The sequence below is a fragment of the Opisthocomus hoazin genome, chromosome 1 (assembly GCF_030867145.1).
Source record: "Opisthocomus hoazin isolate bOpiHoa1 chromosome 1, bOpiHoa1.hap1, whole genome shotgun sequence".
NCBI classification, from domain to species: Eukaryota; Metazoa; Chordata; class Aves; order Opisthocomiformes; family Opisthocomidae; genus Opisthocomus; species Opisthocomus hoazin.
Genome location: NC_134414.1, coordinates 108,018,815 through 108,034,629, shown reverse-complemented (window position 1 = coordinate 108,034,629; position 15,815 = coordinate 108,018,815). Strand labels below are relative to the sequence as shown.

The following is a 15,815-nucleotide window of genomic DNA, read 5'->3' as shown; positions in this document are numbered from 1 at the left end:
GCTGGAGAGGTGGGTCTGTGTGAACCTCATGAGGTTCAACACGGCCAAGTGCAAGGTCCTACACCTGGGTCGGGGTAATCCCCGCTATCAATACAGGCTGGAGGATGAAAGGATCGAGAGCAGCTCTGCTGACAGGGACTTGGGGGTACTGATAGACGAAAGGCTGGACATGAGCCGGCAATGTGCGCTGGCAACCCAGAGGGCCAACCGTGTCCTGGGCTGCATCAGGAGAAGCGTGGCCAGCAGGTCGAGAGAGGTGATTCTGCCCCTCTACTCTGCTCTGGTGAGACCTCACCTGGAGTACTGCGTTCAGCTCTGGAGCCCTCAGCACAAGAAGGACATGGAACTGTTGGAGCGGGTCCAAAGGAGGGCTACAAAAATGATCCGAGGGCTGGAGCACCTCTCCTATGAGGACAGGCTGAGAGAGTTGGGCTTGTTCAGCCTGGAGAAGAGAAGGCTGCGGGGAAACCTGATTGCAGCCTTTCAGTACTTAAAGGGAGCCTATAGGAAAGATGGGGACAATCTTTTTAGTAGAGACAACAGTGACAGGAGGAGGGGTAATGGTTTTAAACTAAAACAGGGTAGGTTTAGGCTGGATATAAGGAAGAAATTCTTTACAATGAGGGTTGTGAAACACTGGAACGTGTTGCCCAGAGAGGTAGTGGAGGCCCCATCCCTGGAAACATTCAAGACCAGGTTGGACAGGGCTCTGAGCAACCTGATTTAGTTAGTGGTGTCCCTGCTTGCTGCGGGGGGATTGGACTAGATGACCTCTAGGGGTCCCTTCCGACCCAAAACTTTCTATGATTCTATGATTCTAAGTTACTAATAATGTTGTGAAATTAAGTTACTGAAACTTTTCTCATTTTTGTCCCTTTGAATCACTTGATACTTGGGGTTTGGGTTTTTTTTTTGCTCTTATGCAATTGTCTACATTTTGGTCAGTGCATGAGAATAGTTGCAGGAAATCTTCACCTGGCTAATTTGCAGATTATGAATTTCTGAACAACTATCCAAATACTTTCAAGATTAACTGTTTCAGTCCCTGAATGAATTAAGATAAAGCTTTTAAGGATACAAGAACTAAAACTGCATGATGCAAGTTATACCATATTTCAATAAAAGTAGACATTATTAAGATACAGATTTAGAAACAATTTCCTACTACAAACTTTCTCTGCATGTTTTTGTCTGTACTATATTTTCATTAAAAATATTTCTTAAAGTGAACTGTTTTCAGTGAAAAATTTCAGTTGTCATAGGTAATCTTCTGTATTCCTTTTCCTTTTTCCTTCTTTCTTTTAAAAGAACTTCTTTATTCCTTTTCTCCTTTTAAAAAAAAATCCTGTATTCCTTTTAAAACTGAGGAGTTCAGATGCAAAATTCTAGGTTATGCAAAGAGATTCATGATAAAATTTGCATTTGTGTTAATAGCTGTTAATGCAGAAAACAAATCTTGATGAAAAGGTGATGTTTTTATTGTCATTCATATTCTTAATGTTTCAGGCAATGTCTTTTCCATTAATTAGAGGAAAACTGACTTGTATATGGATGAATACTCTGTGTGCCATGATTCATCCCAAAGATATGGCTTAAGGAATTCAGTCTCCTGGGTATAAAACAATCCTGAATATTCTTTAGTAAATCACTATTAATTTCAAAATAAAACCAATTAACAGAGACAGTTGCTATTATGAGCAGCTTAGAAAGCAGATTTTTGTGTGGAATTTAATAAATGAATTCAACAAACCAGTAAACAAAATAAAATGGAAGTGACCTTTCAGATTAAGCTTTGTCAAGCTTTTGTCAACTTCTTAGTCCCATTTAAAAAAGGTGTTCTTGTTTCTTAACTCTTTAACATCTCAGAATGTATGGCTGGAAATAGGAAAACAGCAAGTGGCTTATAGATTTTTGAAATCTGCCTTAAATGTCTGTCAATGCATTTGGCAATACTGTAAGTTTGAACAGAGATATCCAAACATTTGCAAGTTTTGTTACTTCACAATGAAATATATATGGAGTCATTAGTTATGATTCACACAGTATATGTTTACACATAGTTTACTGTTTCTTTAGGAGCTGAGAGAAATACATAACAAACAGCAACTACAGAAGCAAAAGAACTTCGAAGCTGAGAGGCTGAAACAGAAGGAACAAGAAAGGAAGACAGTAGAACTGGAAAAGCAAAAAGAAGCTCAAAGGTAACAAACTGCTCTAATTTAAGCCCTTTCTGGGAATGTGAAGCATTTTGCAAACAACTAAGGTAAACTTTGCATTTCCAGGAGCATAATCTCATGTCAAAGAATATATCACTAAATGGCAAGAATACCCAAGACCTAGACCAAGTTTCATTTCAGTGCAGATGATCCCTTTTAAAACTCGGAGAATCTTTTGATTTATCCTTGAATGAGAAGTGTGCTTCGTAAGGCTAATTCGTTGCTGAATTGTATGATTATGGGAGTACTACACAGTGCAGAGGGGAAAAAAAACCCTACATTTGAGTCAGATGAATAGAGCTTACTCTTGGCATTTTGTATAAGAATAGCTGAGTGGTAGAATGCAGCTGGTGAGAGAAAAAAGGAAATTAAAGAGTAAAACCATGTATAGGTAAATCCTAGGTTAGCGGTTATATTCCACAATAATTAATGCATCAGGTGTTTTTAGGTAAGGAAAAGAGCAGAATGACATGTCTCCTGTTCCTAACCGCAAGCTGTGGCGCTCACACCTAGACTTGTGTTTCTTTAGCTTCTCTGTCTCTGCTTCCTCCCTTACTTGTCTTCAACTCACAATATTACAATAACAATCAAAGAAGAAGATTCTGCAGTTTCTATGGAAGGAAAAAAGAAATCACACATACCCCGCACGCCCCCAAGATACATTTTTGTCTGCTCTTCTCACTCTTGAAATTGGGAAGACTTAATCACTCTACTAGAAACATAATTAAAAACTCAATTTCCCATCTAAAGGCCGTCTAACTAAACTCACCAGGCAAGACACGACTCAAGTCAAAAGAAAATTGAGCTCAGTTTGCCTCTGTGGTGCAGCTGCAGTGTTGTAACAAAACTGCTGAGCAATTGACTCTAAATACTTTGCATATTAACATACAAAGGACAAATCCAGTGATTAAAATAGGAGGTTGTCAGAATAATGAATTTATTAACTTGTTAGATGGCTTTGCATTGAAGGCAGAAAAATGTAGCAGTATTTCATAGAGGAGGAAGTGATATCCTTCGCATTGGTGTGTCAGCCTCTACTCGTGATATAATGGTGTGGAATACTGAAGTGGTGTCAGCGATTTCAATGAGAACCAGAGATTTTTTTTGAGCCTGTAAGTTAGTAGCTGCCATCTTAGATACTAGGTACCTTGACATGTCTCAGAAAATATTCTTGTCAACTCAAAACTTACATTGATAGAGATTAGACTTTTGCCCTCTGGTGCAGAGAAAAAAAAGTTTTGCAAGTGGATTTTTCCCCTTAAGAAATTATTTTTTTTTTCCACACAGTTTTTGGACAGAAATTCATGTTGTTCTTGCACAAAATATGTTCTGTATAGGACGCCAAGTCTGTATTGACCAGCTTGTTGTCATGCATTTGTCACTAATTTTGTAAGTATGAAGAAAGTATAGAAGTGGAATAAGTCATGGAACAAAATAAAGCGCACTGTGCATCTGTTACAGCCCTTTAGAGTTATCTTTATTGGTGCAAATTGTTTCTAGCAGGGAATATTTATTCTTTTCTTCTGTTGTGTCCTGTTAGAGGGGAAGGACTTGTTAGCTTTTGCAGTTGAGAATGTGAAATTTTCCGAATAGTTCTGCAGGAGTGCCGTGTGAAGCTTGCAGATATTTTTACTCCTTCCCCCTCGACAGGAGGTTCAGGACTGCCGTACTTTCTGATTACTGCTTTTTTTTTTTTTCTGATTTGGCTGTTTGGATTCTTACCTGGGGGTGTTGGTGGCTTTGAGAAAATAAGCAGAACCAATTTGTTTAATTGGTATTCCTGACTTCTTCCCGCATTTTAGAGCTGAAGTCAGTGCTGAGCAGATAAAATTGAAGTGTATAATTTACTGCTTATTGGGTTTCAGGGAAAACTTTATGATAAGAATTGGTTATTGAACATGTCTGGTGATAGCTATAGCTGATATCTAAGGCCTAGATTAAATAAAAGGAATTGTGAGGCAAATGAAAACGGTAACTTGCAATGCTGATATAATGGGATACTCATATTGCTTGAGTTAGGCTGCTTGGGAAGAGATTTCGGAAAGCAGCCTTACAGTTACATGGAACCGAAGCGCTTGTGTCTGGGTTCTTGGGTGCCAAGGAGTTTTGTTTCTTTAGCCAAGGGAGATACTTTTTTTCTCTTTTTCTTCCTCATTTCTCCATATGGTTCATCACTTAAAACAACTGCATAGGATTTATGAATTCCATGGAAAACTATGAAAAGAGAATATACAAATATTGTTGAATCCCCAAGTTGAGGCTGCAATGTTGAGTTGAAGAGGTAGGACTGAAAGTGTAACGTACTGGAAGCTTATAATTTTCAGAGCATTGCGAGCTGAGTAAGAGACTGTTCTGAGAGACCTGTGTAAAGTTTCATACAAGAATTAGAAAAACACAGGTAAATATATTTATTTTCATGTCATTGTAGAGGAGAAGACATCACAGTCTCAATAAAGAAGGTCAAGTTTAGCATTCACAAATCTCTGAAGAACTCTGTCAAGAAAAAAGAGTGTTGAATGTTTTTTGCAGTGTTGCATTCAGCTCCAAAACATAACTAGTTTATCATTTTTGTATGTTCAGGTTGCTCTGTACTTGTTTTAGAGTTCTGTGGAATCATATTGTAAAGGTACAGAATTGATACGTAAGTTAAAATAAAAAATTGTACCAAAGATAATTTTTTAATTGCAAAGACAGAGCAACACAAAGTAATGGAGGCCTGCACTTAGTAGTAGGTTACATGAGGTAGTGTTCTCTCACTTGTCGGAGAGTCACAGCTCTTTCTTTATGAACACATATGGAGTCATAGCAAATCTTTCTGAACATTTCTCCTTTGCCCTCTAGGAGTCATTGTGTAAGAAGATGCTGTGGAGTGATTGATAACTCACCAAAATAAAATTAACAGCTCTTACAGGGTATGCAAAAGCCATAAAGAGTACACTTTATACTATAGATCACATACAAGGACAACTAACTTCTGTTGTCTTTTGTTTGGCTGGCTTAAAAAAACACCTTAATTGTCCAACAGGCGAATCCAGGAACGAGATAAACAGCGGCTTGATCGAGTGCAACCAGAAGAAGAACTTCAGTGGCCCAAAAAAATTCAGGAAGATGAAAAGCAAAAAAGGGAAGAAATAACCAAGAAGAAGGAAAGTGAGGATAAGGGGAAACAGGAAATGCAAGAGAAACTGAGTAAGCTTTTCCAGCCACATCAAGAGCCAGTCAAGCCAGCTGTCCAGGCTCCTTGGTCAAATGCAGGTAGAGAAAAAAAATCCAGAAATGCTATTTCACATACCTCTTGAACAATTCTTTTCTGTTTTGTCTTTCCATTTAACAGAGAAGAATATTATGTTTCAGGATTGCATTGCTAGTCTTGTTAAAGAAAATCACGTATGGATTGAGTTCTAGACTCCAAAAAGTGGTTTTTTCAGGGTTCACTATTCTTCCTAAAAGTATGGTGTTTAGCAGAATGTAAAGTATAGATGGTGAGACTCACAGTGCCAAATGAAGAGAGAATCTTAGCTCTAAGATCTTGATGCAAGATGTAAAAAAATTAGTTCTGTACTTCTCTTTACAATTCTTACTTTGGTGTGGAAAATATGCTTTGGGATTTTTTTAGACTAGTAGCAATATGCCGTTCAGTTATCCTTTTTTCTCTTCCGCCTTCTCCATGCATGTTGTTTACTGAATAAATGACCTGAAGTCTAAGATTTAATCCTCTTTTTCTGGTGTGTACACAATCACTTTCAGCTGAGAGATTTTTCTCTGCATTATAACCTGTTTTTTGCCCGTAATGGGACTTATGATTCCCCTTTAAGTGGCTTTGATACATACATACACAAGAGAACTGATTGGGAATGAAATACTTGATCAAAGGATTGTGTAGAGGGAAAATTAACTTCTATCTTTTAGCCCAAATCTAGAATTGACTTGATCTAATATGTCCTCTTGCTAGGTTTTATTTGTGCAGAGTAGCAGAGGACACTTATGACCAGATAGGCAAACCAGGAAATGCATATACAAGAGCAATTTAGCTTATATCTTTGGGTTTTTTCTGTGTTGTTCTTTTTTCTAATAATGCATCTTTAGCTTGTAATTATTTTAAAACACGATCTGTAAGTGACCTCTTTTCAGCCAATCTGTTTATACTAGGACATTTTGCAACATCTGTCTTGGAAGTATAGTCAGGCTGCAAATGAAGCTGCTACACAAGCAGGCTCTAAAAGCATTTGGGATACCATAGATGTATACAAGAACATTGCTGTTTGAATTGAACCTATGGCTGATCAGGTTTCACGTGCAAAATCATTAAAACGTTTGAGAAGTCATGTATGTTGCATCATAAGTACATGATTCTTTCTGTGAAAATAGCTGTGTATATCGTAGAAATACAGTAATATTTTACCTGATGTTTAGAAAATAAATTGAATTTTGAATAATTCATTTTTGTATTTCCGCTTGTGTAAAAGGCAGATAATATACTTCCTACAGGCAGTGTGAGACAATTTTGTCTCCACTTTCACCTCATTTTTCAAATATTTAAAAATAATGTGTTTTGATTTTTTTTTTTTTCCCCCCCTTTGTATCTGTGTGATTTTTTCCTTTGCTTAGAAAAAGCTCCTATAACCATTTCTGCTCAGGAGGATGTAAAAATAGTGTACTATCGAGCACTGTATCCTTTTGAATCGAGAAGCCATGATGAAATCACTATTCAGCCTGGCGACATAGTCATGGTAAGAAGGGATTGTAATATTACTTGAAAAAAATTACTTAAGCTTTTGCACTTGTGTGATTGAAATTATATATGGCAAGATTTTTTATAAACTTCAGAAAAATATTTCAGTGAATACCGAGGTGATGTGATACGACACAGTAACCCCATTATAATAGTGGCTGGTTTCTTACAGTTCGTAAGTAGGTGTAGAGTTTAAACATAATCTATAGGTAGATCGTATCAATTTTAGTGTGCTGAGCTGTGTGTGTCTGTCAATGCGTTTGAAAAGGTTCCTATGCAGAAGTTACCTCAGTGAGAGGTTTCTTGTCTCCACGGTACCTAGGGAATAAAGTTACTGTTACTTTCTATTGAGAGAATGGCTATTATGTGTGGAATCAAAAACTGGCTTTAATAAATAAAGTATGTTCCTAACAAGAAATTTACCTTTTTATAAGTATAGTACAACAGCAGTGTAAAATTTTTAATTTGTCAAATTGCCTTTGTTAAGAGAATGTGATGTCCCGTGTAACACTATGTGAAACAATTGCGCTAAGCTACAAGATGGCTACGTGATAATCAGATGAACATTAACATAGTCTTTGTATGGTGGTGATATTTCTTCAGTAATAATGGAAATTTTTTATACAACTCTTTTAGTGACAGTTTTTGACATAATGGTTTAGTACAATTGGAGTTGTTTGTATGATAATTTACTCTGTTGGGGTTTTTTATCCACTTAGCTCTTTTGTGAGGTACTTTTACATTTATTTTAAAGAGGGTACAGTAGATAAAATGTAATTTCTAAAAAACTGAAACTTCAGTACCCAAAAATTTGGTTGCAGGTGTGTTGATACAAAATAATTTCCTTTCTTTTTTTGAAGTAGATGATGAGATATGGGCATATGGTCAGCCTATAACTGTTGTGTTAAACTCTGAAGTGATATTCTGCTTTTGTCTCTAATTATCTCTAAAATTATAGTTCTGTTGTTAATGACTGCAGTTATTAAATGTGTATATTAATATTAATAAATTACTAGTATGGTCTTAACATGCATATGTCTATTAATAATGAAAAATCTTAGTGTAACTATTGAATGATACCTTGTTCACTGTGGGAAAGTATATTCCTTATAGTATTCTACCCAACAAAACAGATATTAAGAGCTATTGCATTTTGGCACAGTTTAGTAAGAATGAATTTTTTGAAAAAATACACTTTGTAGACTCTCATAAGTTGTAATGAAAACTATTTTTTAAAAAGCATATATTCCGGGGAGATAAGCCTTCATCTCTCAGCCTTTATGGGTTTTTTTTTGTGGTTTTTTTGTTTGTTTGCTTTTAAATTGATTCAGTTATGTCACACTGAAGTCTTCCTGACATTAGAATGTGCTTTTGGAAAATAAAAGGTGAATCCTGGTTTAGTAGCATTACTGAATGACTCTGGAAGAGGCCAAGTGCCATTCTGAATAACAATGCAATGTGTTGTTATTCTGTGTCAAGAAATAGTGTTGGTCAGTCAGCTGTTAAATGAGAGAGGATATAGGTACATGGGTCTCCTTAGGCTATTGAAAAATGCTGTGTCTTGCTTTCCTGGGAACAGGTTGTAGCCTAGGCATAGAAGTAAACTGTTTTTTTCCTTGAAGAAGACTGATCACTATTAGGTGGACTTGCAAGGAAATAACATTTTTGCCAGTATATATGATTTTAAGGAGCCCTTCGTAAGTTTGAAGTAGAGACTTTGTGGTAATCTGAGTCTTCTCTTGGACTTTATTTTAACTTACTCTGCAGAAGTAGAGTAACTGCTCTCAATTTTCTTCATTTAACTTACTTTTGACAGTAATTAAACCCCAATAACTGATTCTTGTGGGATTTATCTCCTGCTCTGTAGTAATTGCTTAAATGCGCTACTCCTAGAAAAGTTAATATAAGAAAGACACTTTTGTGAAATGTTTTATAATTCTGCCTTGCTTTAAATCATTGCTTTCCTGATGGAGGTTAAAAGGGAATGGGTAAGTGTGCTATATGACTGTTAGGAAGTCTATGCAATTTATTAATTTTCATAAATACAGATTTTGTTACCATGTGGTTTACTTGTTTTTGAATTCATCTAGGGTGAAATTAACAAACTAGCTCACATTGTCAAAAGTAATTCAAGTGCAGTGGACCAGAACTTACTTTTGATAATGGGCAGTTGGACTCCTAGACTCTTCTCTGTCCTTAAGTGTTTGTCCTGTCCTGTGCTTCTAAAAGGTTCAAGTCAGTTACGTTTTTTGGAAAATAATAATTTACAAGCTTACATGTTAAAGTGTGTCTAATTTATGACATAAATGCAACTCTGTAGTTAAGTGGACCCATACAGTTAGGAGTTTACTGTGTGCAATAAAAAAGTACTGCTTAGAATAACTGTGTTCTAACATAGGCAAATTTAGCATTTCACCATTCTAATGCTTATAAACAGCTTTGTGTGTGGAGGCTTGTGCAATCATGTCCTGTAATCATATAGCTGTACGGAAGATACCACCTAAACTGTAACTGCTGTGAGCAAAGAATCCAGCTGAAGCCCAAATTCATTGCGCACCAGGCCTGAATCCTGGATGTAAATAGGACTGCAGAATTCATTATGTCAGAATGACTTGTGACTTTAATAGATGTATAGCTTGTAAATAGTTTCTACAACAGTGTAATGCACTTTTACACTGTGCATGAATCTTGAGACCTGTCTTGGTGGAAAGGCGGGAGAAGGATGAGGGTTTATTCTGAAAGGAAGAGTGTTTGCAAATTTCAGCAGTGCTTTCTTCTGCCTGACTTTCCAGTACGTGTTAGTTATCTGTAGCACTGATGTATCTCGTGTTTAGAGAATGTGTGGGGTGTGGGCTGTATTTTTTTGAAGTCTTCCACTTTTTAATTACAGGATTTTTATATTTTCTCTCAACTTGGATTTCTGATTTCTCTGCTTCTTATCTTTCTGTGTACTTTAAGTTTCTTTCACTGCAAGATAGATGGATTTATAATCCTAACTATAACTTCACCAAGCTTTTGTCTGGGCCAAGAAAGCCATGCCTCTTTCAGGGCTCTTTTCAAGAAGTTAAGTTTCTATTATGTATATGAATATGTGTATACAATGTGTGGAATTCTTTTGATAGCTCGCTCACAAATCAAGTCCTGCTGGCATTGGCTGCTGTGAGGCTCCAGCTTGAAGTAAATGAATGGATTCTGTTGTTGCGGATAATATTTTATATAATACAGTTGATTTAAACATAATTCAATGCAATCCAGGTGAATTATTGAATTACTGAACTGTAGTGGCTCTGACAGCAGGAGAATATAAGTAAAACAGGAAGCTCATAAAGAAGCTTCCATGGAAAGTTTGAAACAAATTCATAATGATAATTTTTCATCAGTTTTGTTGGTTATTGATTGTGAGAGTTAGAATGAATGTTCTTTGTATTAGACACATAGACAGCCTCATTGTGTTAGATCCTGTGTAGGCGTAGTCAGCATATGGCCTCTGGCCTGCAGAACTTACATTGAACATTATAACAGGAATTCCAGTAGCTTCAAAATATCCAGATCAAAAACCTACAAGTGGAGTAGAATTAAAATGGTCATTAAATGGATAGATAGTTGAACTAAACAGAAAATAGTACTCTGTTTAGCTTTGATTAAATACTGTTTGAGAGAGTAGAAGGGTTTGGCTTTGTATGTAGAGTGAATATCTACCATAAAACAGGGCTTCTCTTTTTGTGTGCATGCACTGTTGGTGATACACAGGCAGGTCAAAGTGGAGTAGGCCACTGCAAAACCAGCCCTTCTGTTGCCAGAGATACTAACTGGACCTATTGCTTATGCTGCGAAGAGCTGTGTTGCTGTTACTCCTGTCACTTGTGTTCAGTCAATAGAAATAAGTAGTTGTAAGCCGTGGCTCTAGAGTAGGGTTGAATAAATAAAAAATAAGCCCGTACTCTTCAGTTGTACATTTAAAGTCTAATTGTCTTTTGGAAAAAAATAATCTGGAATAGTTTGTCGTAGGGACTTGAGGATGGTGGGTGTAAAAATATAGGGAAGTTAGAACAAATTAATTTTTAAAAGGTTCGTAGGAATTTATTTTAAGTTCCAGTACTGTACTAGAAAACAGATGCAAATTACGTTTAATATGAATAACTGAGAAACCAGACTTTTTAATGAATTACAGCATTAAAATTATTCTTCTAAGTGCCTTTTCATGAGCATACAAGGAAGGCTTAATTGTTTTGAATAAGCATAAATTTGACTATCCTAATAGGTGGTTCTATGAATTATTTTAACTTAAAACTGTCTTTTAAAGAGACATTAAATTGGTTGTTTTCAAAACCCTTTGGTAGGTTTTTCTTCCCTCTGCTTGTACAAAACATTTATTTCTGAAAAATCACAGTGGTTTCTGTATGACTATGATTCATTTCAGAGATGCAGTTTTTAGAACATCACCATAACAGATTTTTGGCTTTTCAGTCCTGATTCTTTTATATGTTAGTGATTCTAGTTACTACCTGACCAATTGAATGAGAGTAGAAACTGTGTGACTGTTATTACCGTTTAGATTATTCAACTTCGCATCATGTGCTGATAATCCATTTCTCCCTCTCTCTTCCAAGACTCATCCTCTGCTGTGACCTTCCATCGCTCATACTGCAGCTTTAACAATCCTACTCGGTGCTGCAGTGGAAATTTTGCTCTGCACTGCAGTAAACCCACATTGAACCGGTCAAGCATGTAGTCCATTTATTTCTAGGTTTGCTTTGGGTTAGTAGGGACTGAGACAGAAGATGGACCCAACAAAAAGCAGAAGTAATGGATTGTTTTGGACCAGAAGAGGGATGTGGGATACAAATTACAACAGAAGGCAGTTAAAGAGTGAACAACTGGCCTAAAGCAAAGCAGTCTGTCAGCAGCTCAAAGGAGTAGCCCAGGGACAATCAGAGGCAGAAGCTTTGCTGCTTTGGTTTCAGGCACTGCTAGGCAAAAGAATGGTCTCACCATTAGTCTAGAGGGACTAGTTTGCACCATTGGCACAAATAATTTTTTCTGCCACTAATGTTTTTTTCCTCCAAACAAGCAGCTGGTCAGATTATATTTTGTTAAAATCAATAGAGTGCATTCATAGGTGTGTTTCCAACTGTAGAAGCATCTAGCTTGAGATACTACCATATGCTATTTTTGTATAATGTCATATACTGAAAATTCCTTGGACTGAAAAGGGTACTATTTCTTATTCCTTAGCTCATGAAATATTCTGTTGTCAACAAATTTCTCACATTGATAATGAATTTTTAGGAAGTAGAGTCAGATGATTTATAAGTATCAGATGGAAGCATCTCTGGCTGCTGTACTGTTATCTGCCACAGTCAACTCTTGAGTTAAGCTGGCATTTGAAACTCTTACGTATTTTGAAATACTGATTGCTACTGGCCTAAACAGATGAGAGAAATCCTTGCCAAAAAAACAGCCACCGTGTAGGGTTGGTCATCTGACACTATTACTGGCCGGGTTTTACTGCTGGCTTGACCATTGCTGGGGAGTCTGCAGCTGGGCACAGCCGATTGTTGTACAAAGTAGGTGTTATTTACATGTCAAAGGTGCAAACCCTATTCATATGTAAGGATTCGCTTGACTAATTAGGTTCTTTCGATCTGTGAAAGAGATTAGATAGCTATAACACCAAATTTACCAAAATTATTACCGGATACAATTATTGCCTTTTTTATTCTAAAAAGTTTCTGCGACTGACATTGCCTTGGAGGCATTTAGCCACCGTATGAATTCACCACGGGCAGCAATAGTGAATTACTTTTCTTCTCCGTTCTTGCTGAATGTGATTAGCTGCAGCTCACAGAATTTAATTTGTTTGCTTTTGCTGAAATAGCAGACTAAGACAGTAGTTTGCCAGTAGAGTTTGGAGAACAAATGTGTGAAATGTTTAAGAAAAGTTATCAGGAAAGTGTGAAATTTGCAAAACTGTAGCTTAATAAGATTATAATAATCAATAACTAGGAATTAAAATACGGCTGCAGAAATAGCCCTGTTTCATCCAGCCCTTTATGGTTTGGCAAAGCTACCAGAATGAGGGGAAAAAACAGAGGCCTGCAAATTTATGTATGAAAACTTACCGTGAAATTGTTTTGTGTAAATACATTAGCAAATATGTGGATTTGTTTTTAATTGTTCGATGGGTGTTGTTTTTAATATGCTGTCGGTTTTTTTCGTTGTGTTTTCTGCAAGAGAAAATCTAGGAAAACTTGTTAAAAACTGCATTTTGTGTTGGTCAAACCAGAAATATCAGTGTTTAAGGGATTTCTCTGGAACTCACTTCTCCCAAGTCTGCTGTACTATCACAAACTTCCAAGCAAATATTTAAAAATGCCTTGTGCATTAGGACTGAAATAAAACTTTGTTACTTCGTGACCAAGAAATGCTTTTGATTTTGGCTTTGGGGTAAAAAGAAAGAAAAAAAAAAAAAAAAGAATTGCAAAGCAGTATTGCATTGCAAAAATGTTCCCTTATCTATTTACACACCGTAGAAGGAATAGCTATGGACATAATCCTCCAAAGGTAAATTAAGTAACAACAAAAAATTCTAGCTAGTTGGAACTTGTATTTGTAATGAAGGTGTTATGTCTCTGTAACTAGAGGAAGTTAATTACTGTGGATGAGATAGATAGATAGTTTTCAATAAAAATTCCATTTGTATGTTATGTTTCTTAACCTTGTAACTTAATACATCTACAGGTGGATGAAAGCCAGACTGGAGAACCAGGGTGGCTTGGTGGAGAACTGAAGGGGAAAACTGGATGGTTCCCTGCAAACTATGCAGAGAAAATACCTGAAAATGAAGTTCCAGCTTCTGTAAAGCCAGCAGTTGAGGCAGCTGCTGCACCTAAAGTTTCTGTGCATGAAACCACTACATCGCTAGGAACTCCTGCTGCTACAGAGTGTACTGCAACTGCCAATAACTGGGCAGACTTCAGTTCAACGTATGTTTGGGTAGTGGTTATCACCTTAAATGTGGTAGAGTCCTTTTTAATCAATTTGACTGTGATGGCTGCTAACACAGAGTATCAAGATCGCAAAATAAAAATAGCTTGTTTGAAGGAAATATTTTTTCCATAGTAAATAATTAAAATCACAGCCCTGTGGAACTTTCACCATGCTCTCATCATATCTGTCTGAGCAATGCAGAAGGGCATATCACAAATAGGAGCCATTCCTAAGTCAAGGATGGTGACATGGTGGAAATCCCAAGGTGTTCACCTTCCTTGTCTTAAATTAGTTGACACCAGTCATCACTGAAGATTTCCAACATGGATTATGCAAAAGACGATAATGACAGAGTTAACATGAAAAGATGATCTATTAATTCCTTATCACAACATTAATAAGATTGATGCAAGTAGAACACGTGCCCTTCTCTAGATGTCTTGCTAACTCAATGCTTTGTGCAGTATTGTAAACCCTGTGTAAATGGGGTTGGGTAAGTAATTGTCTTATCTTTTGATCGTGTAATACATATTGATAAATTAAAATCTAAATATCTTAGTGCAATATTACAGTTCATAATACATTCCATTTCAAAATTTTCATCAAATAGATCACAGTTTTACCAGTTATTTAAACTTTTTCTGTTTTACCACAAACAGCCTGTTTTTCTGAGGCAGGAGGGTAAGACTAAATCTTGAGATTCCTGGAGATGTCTGTCACATACTGGATTTTATTGTTTTGAATAAATCATAGTTGTGACAAAGCTGTTTCTACCCTAGGTGGATAATACATGCTTTCATGCTTTTCATAAAAATCAATGATCAACACAAAGCAAGTCCCAGAGCATTTACACTAATAATGCTGTCCTTGACATGATACAGGGGTTAGGGATGGTTGTGGCCTTTGGATACTATTACAGTCTAGGTGGACAAGAATTGATTACTCCAACTAATATCACAAGCAACGCACAAAGGAAATTTAGGTTTAAGATAGGTGCTTTGTTTACACTCCTAGAGTTCAGGGGACTTTGTTCATTTAAGTGGGTATTTGGAGGCAGAGATGTGGATTATGAGACTTAGTAGGCGTTTTAAAGGACAAGAGATAACAAAAAGGATAAGAGGTTGCATAAAACTCCTTGAAAGAAATCAGTAGGAAATAATTTTAAGCAAAAGAAAAAAGGTAAGGATTTGAAGGAGAAGCAGCAAAATGATGTATAAGGGAAAAGGGATGCGAGAGGTCAGTGGCATGCAGGTGTGAAGATTTCAAACTAGTTTTGAAGAGAATGATTTATTTTTTTTTCTTTTAAGTGGCCTCTTTCCACTGTATATAATATAGACTGCACTGCTTGAACTTCTGTTGTATTGGGGCACAGCTAAGACATAAAACTATATTACAGGAACAGCTGGCCTTAAGTAGCAAGGACAAGCAACTTTCGAGATTGCCTTTTTAAGATAAATGTATTGTTAACCGATGTGTGATTGCACTACTTCCACCTGAGAGTTATGATGCTCATGGAATATTCAATTAAAATAAATTAAGCTAGAATGTAGAATTTTTCTCTGCATGATCTCGCTGCATCAGTGTTTTTATTGAGTTGAAAACATGATTCCCTTATTTTCAGATGGCCAACAAACACTAGTGAGAAACCAGAGACTGATAACTGGGATGCCTGGGCAGCTCAGCCATCTTTGACTGTTCCCAGTGCGGGGCAGCCGCGGCAGCGATCAGCCTTCACTCCTGCCACTGTTACAGGATCATCTCCCTCTCCTGTCTTGGGTCAGGTGAGCACCTATATTTGTTAAAACTAGTCTGACCCAGCACAAATGTTTGGAAAGCAAAGTATGAGCCTTGACCATGCATTAAAACAGCCCCCTGAG

General features: G+C 36.7%; 1 protein-coding gene across 5 annotated transcripts in view; it reads left to right on the top strand.

The window, feature by feature from the left end:
* Window positions 1-15,815, top strand: part of ITSN1 (intersectin 1) — a 141,444-nt gene that overhangs the window by 74,577 nt on the left and 51,052 nt on the right. For 4 of the 5 annotated variants that reach the window (XM_075432445.1, XM_075432466.1, XM_075432459.1 and 1 more), the window contains 6 exons: window positions 2,077-2,201; window positions 5,242-5,471; window positions 6,825-6,946; window positions 8,922-8,936; window positions 13,690-13,934; window positions 15,560-15,719. In XM_075432445.1, coding sequence (XP_075288560.1) covers window positions 2,077-2,201; window positions 5,242-5,471; window positions 6,825-6,946; window positions 8,922-8,936; window positions 13,690-13,934; window positions 15,560-15,719 — 897 coding nt within the window. The remainder of the gene's footprint in view (window positions 1-2,076; window positions 2,202-5,241; window positions 5,472-6,824; window positions 6,947-8,921; window positions 8,937-13,689; window positions 13,935-15,559; window positions 15,720-15,815) is intronic. The other variant, XM_075432452.1, reaches the window with a different exon arrangement.